General features: G+C 41.1%; 1 protein-coding gene across 2 annotated transcripts in view; it reads left to right on the plus strand.

The window, feature by feature from the left end:
* The window catches only part of LOC103371986 (signal-induced proliferation-associated 1-like protein 2), a 91235-nt gene that overhangs the window by 51544 nt on the left and 26474 nt on the right, over nucleotides 1–13217 (plus strand). For both annotated transcript variants that reach the window (XM_008301531.1, XM_008301612.1), the window contains exons 9-10: nucleotides 2202–2476; nucleotides 8524–8778. In XM_008301531.1, the coding sequence (XP_008299753.1) occupies nucleotides 2202–2476; nucleotides 8524–8778 (530 nt within the window). The remainder of the gene's footprint in view (nucleotides 1–2201; nucleotides 2477–8523; nucleotides 8779–13217) is intronic.

Genomic DNA, 13217 nt, shown 5'->3' on the forward strand with positions numbered 1-13217 from the left:
ATTAATCAGCAGGTTTTATGACTGATTGCAGACCATAAACTTTTGCCGTCATTGCTTTTGCCCCATTAAACAAAAGTGTGCTTGATCACAATAGGAGCTTCTGTCTTAGAATTTTTTATTGATTCATGTGAGAATCACTAATATACAGACACGATTTTCTTGTGTGTATATCTGAAATTACAAGATTTTCTCATATCTTTGAAACCTGCTTCTACAGACAGTGACTGTCAGATTTTGCACTGAGGATCAGTGCCAGCAGCACTACTTCACAACAGATTTGAGGCTGATAGTGTTCCTTTTTTCTGAGCAGTGTTTTATGTCACCAGCTAATAGAGCCCATTATTTGGTTCTGCATTCAAACACTTTGGTGAGCAAAACAAACTTAAATTTGCACAGCCAGACTTCATGTCACTGTTCTTATCAAAATATCTTTACAGACTACAAATTCCTCCTATCAGATAATGGGAGTCATTAAGTTGAGCCATTATGGATTTGGGCCATTCGGAGTAGAACCTACACATTAATTTTGTGGTGGGACTGAATAAAGGCCTTAATGAAAGCATTTAGAAACCTATTATTTAGGCCTAATCGTTTTCTGACAAAGGGTTTGATTCATGGTCTCCAACACCCAGACCGATGTCTTCCTCGTACACAGGCCATTTACTTCCAGACTTTACCCAAGACAACTTTTAAACTTCACGTTTCCAATTTCGTTTGCCCTTGATGTTTTATGCAGAATGATTGTTTGGTTTGCGTGTCATCTCAGCAAAGTAGAGAATCTTTGCAAAATTAGATGGAGACTGTGATTCAATTCACGACCGGATGACTCCTTTCCTGTCTTAATAAAGTTTTAGTAGTGTGTCGTTTCAGTTATTGCATGGCTGCCCGTCGTGGTTGTCTTGGGTTCCCTCTCACATAGCAGGGTAGGATTTCTGCCAGTGTGAGAATCTGCTGGAGTGTTGACAATCCATAGTCTGTGTTAATGTGTCCCTGAAGCCAGCTGCCACTCTGAGGCAAATGGAGGCAGTCACCCACAACTGAACCAAGACTAATCTGATGGGTGATTAAAGCTCATTGGATGCAGTGTGAGGTTTTTCTCCCAGTCGTTGTAACAGGAAAACTTAGAGTAAACCGTGGAGTTTTGCTGTGCACCAGCATTGCAGTGTAGCCAATATATCAGCTCAGTCACTTGATGTCACCAAGGTGCACACAGATAGGTTACAGTTGCATTTTGTCCTCTCCACTTACTTGCTAGTTGTGCATTTTTAGTGCAGTATTGCAGCTGAAGCAAGAAGGTTGCCTGAACTTTATTTGAACCTTAACTGTATTACAGCAAAGGATTATGTCTGACCACCACTGAGCAAAGTGAGCAACTTAATTTACATGCAAGTACATGACTGGACAACAACCAGCTTTAAGTTTCATTCAACTATGCAACCGGACAAGCAGAGACTGCCCACCGAGAATCCATGGTGTCCATCCAAGTGTCAATTCTCTGGCCGCAGTCTCCTAAATGGTGGAGGGAAAAAAAAGGGTGACGTGAATCGTTTTTTTCAAGCTGCATAGCAACTAAATGTGTTCATTAAAGTGGATGCAGATTGCGTGTTTGTGTACAAATATTGTGCTCCAAAGTTCTTCCTAGACTTTAACTCTGGCTAATAGACTCAGCTCCATGGACAAGTCGTCTTAGTTGCCAATTAAATCCTCATTCACTATGCAGCTTCCACAGATTTGCTGTAGTTACTCTCCACAGAGACAGGCATGCATTTGTGAGTAGTGCATGTTTTTGTAGCTGACTCTATGCTAAATCCGTTAGCTCTGTGATGTACCCCCTTATTAGCTTCAATTTTGAAAGGTTCTTTGAATTAACCAAATAAAAATGCTTCGGCACTTCTGCCTAAAGACAGGATTTTCTCTACTTCAGATGCTTTAATAGTATTTTCTTCTGTGTGAAAGTGTTCCTTGTGTAATGAAACCCACATATCTTTTACAAAAGCTCTTATTAAGGCATATTAAGATCAATCAACTTCCAGTCTTTCTCTCGTCATCTGTTGCACGCTTTGTTTTTCTCAGTGCAATTGTGTATTGCGTTTTGTTTTCCGCTTAAGTATCTCAAAAGTCCTTCTGTCTTTGTGTCTCTGGATCTGTTGTTGTACGTTTATTGTAGATAATGAACAAATCCATTTTGATTCTGATTCCAGATCACCACCAGAGGTTGTGAGACATCAGAAATGACTTTGCGTCGGAACGGCCTCGGCCAGCTCGGTTTCCACGTCAATTTCGAGGGCATTGTGGCTGATGTGGAGCCCTTCGGCTTTGCCTGGAAAGCAGGGCTGAGACAGGGCAGCCGGCTCGTAGAGATCTGCAAGGTGGCTGTTGCTACACTGACTCATGAGCAGATGATCGACCTACTGCGCACATCTGTCACCGTCAAAGTGGTTATAATCCAGCCTCATGAAGACGGCACTCCCCGAAGGTAAGTTGTCACTTTTGTTTTCTTATTTTTTCCCTCAAAACTGAAACTGTTCGAACAACATCTCAGACAAAAGGTACATATCCAGACTCCCTATTGTCTTTGAATTCTGGCTGCTGTGCTGTGGTTTATGAGACAGAAGCAGGTGCTCCTTGAAAATGTATGAAGCCATAACAAAAAGTAGTTTCTTTTTCTCCTTGTCCCATGCAGCTGGGTTAAATTAGCTTGACATTTGGTCTCATGTTTGAGATGATTAGCATAAAGAAATGCTTACATACTGTTTGTGTTGCACTGTGGTTGATGTTGTTCCTCACTGATTTCTCTGGAGAGGAGGCTGTCTTTGTTGCGAGAGAAAGCTCCAGCAGGGCTGCAGAATCACAGACATGGACAGTCAGCGTTTCTCACTAATGATAATGAGAGGAGCCTTTTGATTAATGGCTTAACTCTCGCTGCTATTGTTTGACAGCTCACATTTGCAGATTGCTTTTTTCTAACCTTGCACAATGTTCTTTTCAGCAATTAGGATGGGAGTGTTTGCCTTTTTAGGGATACACACCCATTTTGAGAGTCCACTGCTCCCGTAATAAAAAGAGAGAAGCACATTTCAAATGATCTTTTGTGATGGGAAGAGATGAAGGTCTGTGTAAAGTGCCTGTTTTGAAAGCACATCTGCTTGTTTTGTCTGTCAGAGACAGACAGTCCTGTGAAATCATATCCGTCACTCTTTCACACTCACATTTTCGACATCTTTGTTTTGCTTCTGCTTCAGGCTGACAGATTTGTGTATCAGCAAATGCTGCTTTCACTTCCACAGCAGAATGGCTTGACAGTGTGCAGCGAGAATACCCTAAACATAATCCCATATTCTGTTTGTGATGTTACAGGTAATGATGTTACACAGGGGTTAAAATCAAAATCCTGTAGATGATAACAAATAACTAATCACAGTATAACCTCATTCCTTGTGTGTATTTGTGCACCTTTCTAAACAGATCAACTTAAGTGTTGATCAGTAATGACTTTTGATAAATCCCTGATGGGTGAGCGATTTTAGATTTGATTGCTGTATAGAAGATTAAGTCACATGTATGTTCCTGTTAAACGATATAAATGGCAGCATTGCTAAACATTCTGAGCTAATATGAGCTTAAACAGCTGTGTGTATGTGGGTGTCAAAATATCGAAGACTTCATAGTAGGCACGTGTTTAACTGTGCTTCAACTTTGGTTTCTGGTCTGGCAACAGAGGAGTAACATATTTGCTTCCCCAGATGGTGGGCTAACATGCCTCGTCTGTGATCCAACACAGCAGCCTCTCTGGCAGAACCGACGTCTAATCCTCTTACCACGATCTGTGATGATACATGATGATACAATCATAATTGTAGTTCAGGGAAGCAGAAAGCAGACAAAACAAGCATCTTCCAAAACTGGTTCTGTGTCGACAAATGTGTGTCCAGCTTTCTGGAGCAGTGGTTACAGGATGGAGGATTTGGTAAAAGAAGCTATTGACATGGTGTCTGTGCCAGTGCATGACTTCTTGTGTGGTTTGACTGACACCTCTGACGTCTATGTCTAGAGATGGTTTTAAAAATACTCGCGCTGCCTCCCATTGTTCCCAAAATATGCATTCAGTGAGTATTATATCACGCTGTATGTCCGTAATGACTGGTATAATGCATAATGGAATGAGTTTGATCCATATACTGTGTTTAGTAACAGATGCATCTGGCAGATTAGTTGATATAAGAAGACCACACTGGTCAGTGCTGTCGAACATTGCTGAGAAGTTTCTCCATCTCACCGAAACGCAATTTCTCATGCTCGTCTCATGAGAACCAAGGGGCTCCATCCTCGATCTTGTGAATTTTCTCCCAAGGCTCCAACAAATCAAGAGGTGAGAGGTCAGGTGAAGAATCTCGAGGGCCCTCAACTCTTTTCGCTACTGCGTCTTTGAGTTGCTAAAGTGTTGCAGTCAACAATAAGTGCTCCAGTTTCTCCAGTATTATCTCAAAGGAAAGGAATTCAGCAGGGGCCCGAAGGCCCCAGTCAGTCCCCTGTGGCCACAGAGATGGGGGTTAGTCTGGCAACAATGGACAAGAGTCTCATGACCTCCAGACAATGTGCCCAGGCTCCATGCTGTTACCATGACAAGTAAAAATGTTTTCATAAGCACATGCAGGGGCTAGAGGGAGTGTGCTTCCTCCATACTGTCGCATAGATTGTCAGAATGTAGTTTAGGCTTCCTAATTTTGTTATTCCTCCACATTCAGTGAGGACTGATGTTGTCATCCTGTTGCTAAAATTATATGGAATTAAGCTTTTTTGAAGAGAAAGGGAATCTTTAGCTTAATGTGCAGCACTGTTTTGTGACACACCTCCTGGAGCTGTTTATGCCCCAAACGGGTTTGCCCTGCTCAGTCTGAGGCCAGAGGAGATATGGCTCTAATATTAGCCTTACCTAGTACTGTATTTATTTACACTGGGGGCAGGATGTGGTTTTAGCTCAGTGCAATACCAGAGGCTTTTCCGTCATCACTCCGAAAAGCTTTAAACAAGTTCAACATGTTAGCCTTGAATCAAAGTAATGAGAAAAAGATGAAAAAGATTAGCTCTTTGAAAGAGGAATTTGATGTACAGAACATGGCAGTGATTGTATGTTATGGTATGTGGTCATCAGAAATGTAAGAATAAACAAAGCGATAAGTACAATATGGACTGAAATGGATGATTATTACAAGACATACAAACATTAACAGAAACAGAAAAGCAACTGTTGCGTTGACAGGACTTTTACTCTTCTTGTATGCTCCTACTCCACAGCCTTTTATGTTTTTTATTTAACCATATTGTACATGTTAGGTTTTGATCACAAAGATTTATGTTTGAAATGGTGGGTAACCTGCACCAGAGCCCTGCTGGTAATGAGTATTGCCTGTGACATTCAGATGACCACTTGGTGACCTTTCCTTTGAAGTGTCATCAGACTTGTCATTGTGGATTTTTATGTGGATTGAAGTAAAGCCGGATTTATCACTTCCCATGCCAACACTCTGTGAAAAGGGGCACCGTTAAACCAAAACCCAGAGAACCTGCATCACAATTTGCTCTGCTTAATTACCTCACATTCTTCAAGGAAGCTGGGTTTATTTCAGTTAGCAAAGAAATCATTGACATTTCTTTCTTTTTTTTCACAATTCTATTCACTTTTCAGCACACCTTATTTAGGAACCCTTTGACAATGGTCTGCAAAGGGGCTGGTGGAGGTCGCAACCTCTGTGACTCTTTGCTGTGACATGGACTCTGACTGTGGGAATGGATTAGTATGTCCCTCACTCGCTGGGCCTGTCATTAGACTGACAGCTCTCTGACCGAGGTCTAAGGTCCTGTTGTCACACTGATCTATTGTAATTCATTAAGAGCCAGTGACTGAAGGAGCTGATTGTTCACCTCCAGCAGCACACTAACTGAGCTTTTAACTCTCTATTTTTGGGAAATAACCAGTAATATTATTTTAGTTAATTTGTGGCCATTGTTCTGTCAAATTATTTCATCCTCCAGCAAATCAGACGCAGCAGCATTTTCAGTTTTAAGTTGTTCTCTACAAGCTTATGTATTGGGGCATAACTTATAGCCACTCACATTAAGCTGGAGATTGAAATCCGGAGGAAACAGACAGCATTATTTCCCACCAGTCTCTCGCTTCCCTCTCTCCCTATTCTTGAATGAATATGTCTAACAGCCTCTCCTCCACCACCAGCCTTCAGCTCAGGTTTAGCTGTTGACCAAACACCCGTTTCCTGCTGTTTCTCCATGATTTATACACGGAGAGTCGGAGTCCCCCCCCTACACTTTACAAAGAAAAAGCGCATTCCAGGCCAATATAAGAACCTTCCTGCCTCTCGCTCAGTTTGAACCATCGCTGAGGGACAATATTAGGATCACAGGAGAAATTCACCTTGTCAGTTCTTGGTCGTTCTGGTGCAAAATGCATAGCAAGACACAGCGTCTGAGACCTTTACTGTTGACAAGCTGTTAGCTGGGTTTAACCTATTCAGAGAGTAATGACGTGTGGCAACCTAGCATGACCACACACACACACAGTTAATCAAGGTAATGAGTGGATAAGCAGCCCCGTTAAAAAACAATTGACCAGCAGTCTAGAGGATTTGGCACTCTTGTTAGCATCCTGAACAAAAAGTGATTGAAAGACCTCAGGTTACAAAATGAAAGTAATGGGATCATGATTGTATCTGTAGAATCGCCAGTCTCTAAGCTGTTCTACACATACGGCAGCTTCATCCAGCCAGATAAAGTCCTTTTTCAATTATGGACATCCCTGATCTTCTGATGCTGTAATGCCATTAGATGCCATTACTCTCTCTGTCCTATACGTCAAACCAGCGATGCATGGAACATACATAAAGTCAATAAATAATAGAGAATGCAATATGTGGAGGATTTAGTCCTTCATCATGTATGAGGCCCGACGAACGATGAGATTGACCAGATGTAGGAGACGTGGTGTAAGAAAGAGCGGAAGCACAGGATGATCTTCTAGTTACATCTTCTAACACCCACAGATCCAGTGGGAGGCCAGCTGTAAACAGCCCAGCCAGCCATGGCCCAGTTTGATGAAAGGGTATCTCTGAAAGGGATTACTCGCCCCCTTCACCGCAGCCTTTGCAATCAGCCAGCACACCCTCCTCAAGCCCCATTCTGTGTACATGTATAACCACAGCAAAGTATACAGAGCCTTCCACCCTCTAGTGGATCCTAGAAAATGGACCTTGGAGAGGGAGGTCAGTGTAATCATTAGGGTCATGCTTGAGATGCTTTTGGAGAGCTAGTGGAGCGCCCAGGCTGTTTAACCCTGACCCGCCACCCGGTTAAAACCCCCCCGCCCTTCCAAATCTGCACATGAAGCCTGTGCCCAGCCTCAAAGATTAATGTTGCATGAAATGGCATCACAAACCTTGTCCATCCCGGATATCTTCAGTGTTGTTAGCATTAATGGGATGGAGATGGAGGGACGAAAAGCCTCCTGTGTGGAGTGACTCAGGGGAGACCCATATCTGGTTGAGTGGCAAGCTGAGATTTTCTGCTCTATTAAAATAGTCTAAATGTTTTCCACTTTTTTTTCAAGTATCTGTGATGTGCCTGGAAGCCCTCAGCATGCACATGCAAGTGTGTTTGTCCATGTTTGTGTGTTTACTTTTGTCAGTGTACGGGCATGTGTGTGCCTGCAGTTGGACACAATATATCTAGATGTCTGCCTCAGGAAAAGTATTTCTGACAGCATTTGTGTGTTTTGATGTAACCATGGTAACACAAAATATGAACACATGTCCCCTTTAGTTCTATAGACATCAGGGCCAGTGTGTTGTGTTGTCCAGTAACAGCACAAATATTACATAAATTGTCAATTTAACAGCTGGAAAACATATTTAACATGTAATATAAAGTTTCTACATGGGTAGTAATTACATTATAACATTGTAATATGGAATATGGGAAGATTCTATATTCATAGTGAATAGCAATAAATGCAGTTTGTGCTATTAAATTCAGATTCTTATGATGCATCAGAGCCAAAGTCGCAAATTTTTTTAATAATTTGCTTTTTTATCAGAAAGTGGTCAAAAAAAAAACTATACAAATATCTGATGCACACTGCTTAAGTCATAATTGTGTAATATTGGGATGTTTACTTATTGTTTATTTGTATTGTGACAAGTATGTAGCACAAACCAATGCCACACACACCACAGCATTTATAACCTTAAACAATTTACAAAGCCCATCTGTGTTATTAAATAACAAAACAGATTTCGTCATAATGCTTTCGTCCAAGAGTGTTCCTGAATTTAGTGTTTGGGTGCTTTTAAAAAAGACACTTGAGAATTTTCTCAGGTTCGGAGGTGAGTCGGGATTTTAAACGCTATTAAGATGAGGGATACGCACCATAAAGCGTCATGCTGCTGTCACCTTGTCATCCTGGGAACGCTCACGACCTTTAACCGTTGTTTCCTTCCCGACCCTCCCTCTCAGGGGCTGCTCCGAGCTCTACCGCATACCAATGGTGGAGTACAAGGTTGACAGCGAGGGTACACCCTGTGAATACAAGACACCCTTCCGGAGAAACACCACCTGGCACCGAGTGCCCACAGCTGCCGGTCCACCTCTCTCCCGAGGCTCGCCCACTCAGGGCCCTGACCGCCTGCAGTGCCAACAGATCCTCCAACAGCACCAGGCAGCTATCCCACGAAGCACCTCGTTTGATAGGAAGTTGCCAGATGGGTCCAGGTAATCTCACTTTACTCTCTTTTTGCTGCCCTTAGTGATACGTGTAAAGGCCTTAAAGTGACTCTTGAGATTTGTGAGTAAAGTTGTCAAATTAAGTAATCAGATGACGGTGAGGTAGCAAGGCTTCATAAAAAACAATAACACTAATGGGCGCATCTTGCAGAGTAGTAGCCATTACTATGCTCGACAACAGTGGTCAGAGCTGTTGAACCTTACTGGGCATTTTTTCTATTTCACCGAAACACAATTTTTCATGACTCTATAAAAGATTATGAATTTGCATTATGAAAGAAGGTCAGTTCTCACTACTTCACATTGATCCTCACAAAAGTAAAGGTGCAGTGCAAGGTCTTAACCCTCTGAGATCAAAACACCACTGACAAGCTTGAAAGGCATGTTTTCTTCAAAATATCGGCAAAATGAAACCATTCACCAAGGCCTGTATTTGTAAAAACAGAAAAAAATCGTCAGCTTGCCAATAGTCCTTGAAGGTATAATGTGTGAAATGCAGTTTCATCAGGGAACACAGACGGATCTCAGGTTAAAATCGTGATATTTTATCAAAGTAGCTTTATTCTATGTGTCTTATTTAAACATTTACAAAAAAGAACATTTTTGCAGTAGCCAGATTCTGTAAAAACAAAAATTGTGTGCTGCTCAGTATAACCGAGAAGCCACGAGTGACTCACCTGTAGCCAAAAGTCACATGACTAAGATTCTGTAATTTTGGGGGGTTGAACTGTTGGCTATGTTTACACTAAGCAGAGAGGAGAGGAAAAGAGAGATTGGGAGGAGGATAGTCAGTGTACAGTATATATGGTTGGCATTATATATGCACAAAAGATGTTATTGAGTTCTCTCTACTTCTATCCATGCTTGTTTTGCTTGCAGAGATGGGCAGGACTTTTTATTGCAGTGAAAAATGAGCCCACAGTGAGTAAAAACATGACAGTAAAGAATGCTCAGAAACTGCTGGTAGTTCACAGGGTTAAATAAAATCTCCATTCTTTGCACCTAAAACAACACTCATTCTGGACCATACTTGGGCAATTTTTATGAATGTAGTTTCCCACAGAAGGTTTTGACCACAAGTTCACAATGTCAGCTTTGATCAGTCTCATCTTCAGTAGCAACCTTTTTTTATAGTATGCACGTACGAGTACAGTAGTAGTAACCATTAAACAGATAGCAACAAAAAAACAGCTATGTAAAAAAAATATATGTCAAAATTTAGTTTTTGCGAGTGAGAAAGGGTCAGTGAATGTGAAAAATGAACTCAACATAAGCCAAATGATGTTTTTAAGACATTTTGAGATGTCAAGCTTTCTGGTGAAGGTTTTTCAGAGAGCGAAGCCGCGCAAAACTTGCGATCAAACATCGTGACGCTCAAAAGCTATAATCCTTTGAGATGAAATCTTTGAACTCCCCTCCTTTCTCATTTAGAAAAGAGCCGCTGTAACACTTTGAGGAGCTGTTATTGTGTTCAGTTATTTGCATACATATAAACGGAGCATTTTAGTCAAATGAATTCACGGCTTCACTTTCATCTCCTTTTAGATGATAAGGCCACACTCAGACTTTGTTCCCGTCCTAGGCTGCGTCTCTTCTGGACATCTCCATTGAGCCATGTAAAGCAGTGATTTGTTCATTCTAATGAAACCCCTACAGTCATGATAACCTTTCCAGTGTGTCACACCGACCCCCCCTGGTGTTGCCTGTTCTGACTATACTGGGATAATGGCTGCCTTCTCTGCCTAATCAGAGTCCCTGGCAGTGGGAGCGCTCCACTCTCCCTCGCTCCTGTTCCCTCTCTCAACATATCCCTCCGACTTCTCACTCCCTCCTTCTTCCTGCACCCCGCCGAGGAGGAGGTGATGGGGACACTGACACGGCTCAGCTCATCTCATCTAATTACTGAAGAAACAAAGAGAGTGCTCTTCCCTGGACCACGATATGTAGCACCCCAGAGGGAGCGGGGGAGCAGGAGGAGAGGAGGGGGATGCACAAGTATAGACTTGAGAGGGAGACAGGAGGAGAGTATAATGCTCTCACACATTGTACAGGAATAAATCACCATAAATTATTTGGTCATTTGTTTGAGTAGCTTGACTTTTTTTTTTTTTAAATACACAATCTGAGGGTTTTTTTTTCCCAGTTCACAAGCTGAGTTAGCTTTAAAAACACAGCCCTGTTCTGATAAGTGATATGAAACATTCCTGGCTTCATTAATCTGCCAGTGTGGTGGCATGCTGTCATCCAGACGTACCTACCACAGTGACAGATAGCATCACAGTACACATACAATATTTGTCATAAATGTCAGATTGGACAGTAAATCAAGTGATGTTTGATGCATAATAATGCACTAATAAACAGAAGAATAAATCTAAGTTTCTAACAAGCGTATCAAAAATGTCTTTTTTTTTAACGACTTGCTAACCACAGAAAATTCTGTCCATTAAAGCTGCATTGAATACTTGAATTAGCTGTCAGCTATTAATTTGATCGACAACTAATTTGATTAGTTTGAATGGTTATTCAAGAAAACGTTTACTCCTCTATCACAGTGAAGTGAGTATATTTGGATTATGGACAAAACAACACATTTAAGGACTTCCTCCTGGACTTGCTTAATATTTGTTAGCATTCTTTTCATATGCTACACAACTAATTGATTAATAATTAAAATAATCCTCAAATAAATAAAAGTTTAAATAATTGTGAGTTGCAGCCCTACTGTCACATGTGACATATGTACATGTGTGATGAAAATCTAACTCATCATTCTAAGTAAATAATGCAGTTACTGCTGTTACTCTACAAGCGTAAATGTGCACAACTTGCTTGCTCTTGTCTGGATTCAGAGATGCTCAAAGGGATCCTGTGGCTGTCTGATGCTGCAGGTATTTAATAAACTCAAAGAAAAGACTTCTATAAACAGCTGGAAGCAGCAAACTAAACATCAGCTCCTGTTTGCGTTTTGTGGAGAAAAAATAAATAAAATAACTATTGTCTGATTAGATTCCTTATTGATCTGACCTGTTAGTCTCTGCCCTAATCTTACTAAAGTTTTGTATTTATGGGTGTTTCCATTTGTAATAAATGTGAAATTGTAGCGCAAATACTGAAAAAAAATATTTTATGATTATTTTTGTGCTGTCTGTAATTTTTATGGACCAATGCTGGTTCTAAAATGTAAAAAAAAAATAAAATAAAAAAAGCCTTCCCAAAACCATTTCACACAATGTAAACTGTATTGCTTGTGCAGAGTTATTCGTTAATGCAAAATCATGCACTTCAGACAAGCTGCATTGAAAGTGATATATTTCCTTCATGACTTTCAGTGAAAAGTGACCAGAGTAATGGGGCTACAGTGTGGGAAAAGTGTTTGGTAACTAAATAGCTATTTTAAATAACTTAAATAGATGGCTTGTGTCCGAATAAATGAATGAGTGGTTGGGAGATGGCTGAGGTAATGGATAAATTGTTGAACCAGAAGTGGCTGAAACATGCAGCCCTGCCACTCTAAATGGCAGCAGTATAAATGAAAACTGAACATCCTGACAGGTGGGGTCACTAAAATACTTGAGTGCATCTGACAGGGCTTTGGGAAGTGGGGACCACTGGTCTGTAAGGGTGCATGTGAATCTTTATAGCTTAGATAAAGCATCATCTCATCCACACATGTTGCTGAATCCTGTCTGGACACCATACAATATGACGCCTACCATGCAGCCAACTGAAACCAGCCTCTAATCTCTGTACTTTCAAATGCTATTGCAGCAGAGAGACAAAAATTGCATTCAATAACCCCCCAAAACGTTTCATGTCAAGTGAAGAAGAAAAAGAGAACAAAAAGCAGCTGCTGCTGTTTCACATTATAGTGCCTGGACCTGACTGAGGAGACTAACATTTCAGCCTGAGAGGAAATGTAGCGATCTGGCCAATGCGTTTGATGATGTGTGCTACGATAGAGTTACTGACAGTCCAGCTTCCCATGGAGGTCTAGACAAAGGAAACCTGATGACCAGGCAGAAAGTGTTGATACTAAGAATTTGTCGCTTTCTGAACGGACATTTATATTGTGATTTTTGGATTATAAACTTCTCCTGAGTTATTTTCATTAGATTTATCTGCACATTATCAAATCCTTGTATGTTGCTTTGTGCGTGACAAAGTCTTGTTTGGATTTCAATATTTAAGAAACAGTTTTGTCAGCTGGAAAATCAAGTTAACACAGACCCAATCCCAGACTCATTAAACAAACAAATATATAGGCAAAAAAAAAAGCAGATATAAGGCGTATAGAATATCCAAGTGGACTTGGCTGGAGACTTAATGTGAAAGCCATCCTGCCTATGTTATTGCAGTCTTATTTACGTCCGGTCGTCTAACCTACTTTGGTGTGCTGGTTAAAGGGAAGGCCTCTAGGCAGCAGA

Source organism: Stegastes partitus, unplaced genomic scaffold (assembly GCF_000690725.1).
Source record: "Stegastes partitus isolate 25-593 unplaced genomic scaffold, Stegastes_partitus-1.0.2 Scaffold1, whole genome shotgun sequence".
NCBI classification, from domain to species: domain Eukaryota; kingdom Metazoa; phylum Chordata; class Actinopteri; family Pomacentridae; genus Stegastes; species Stegastes partitus.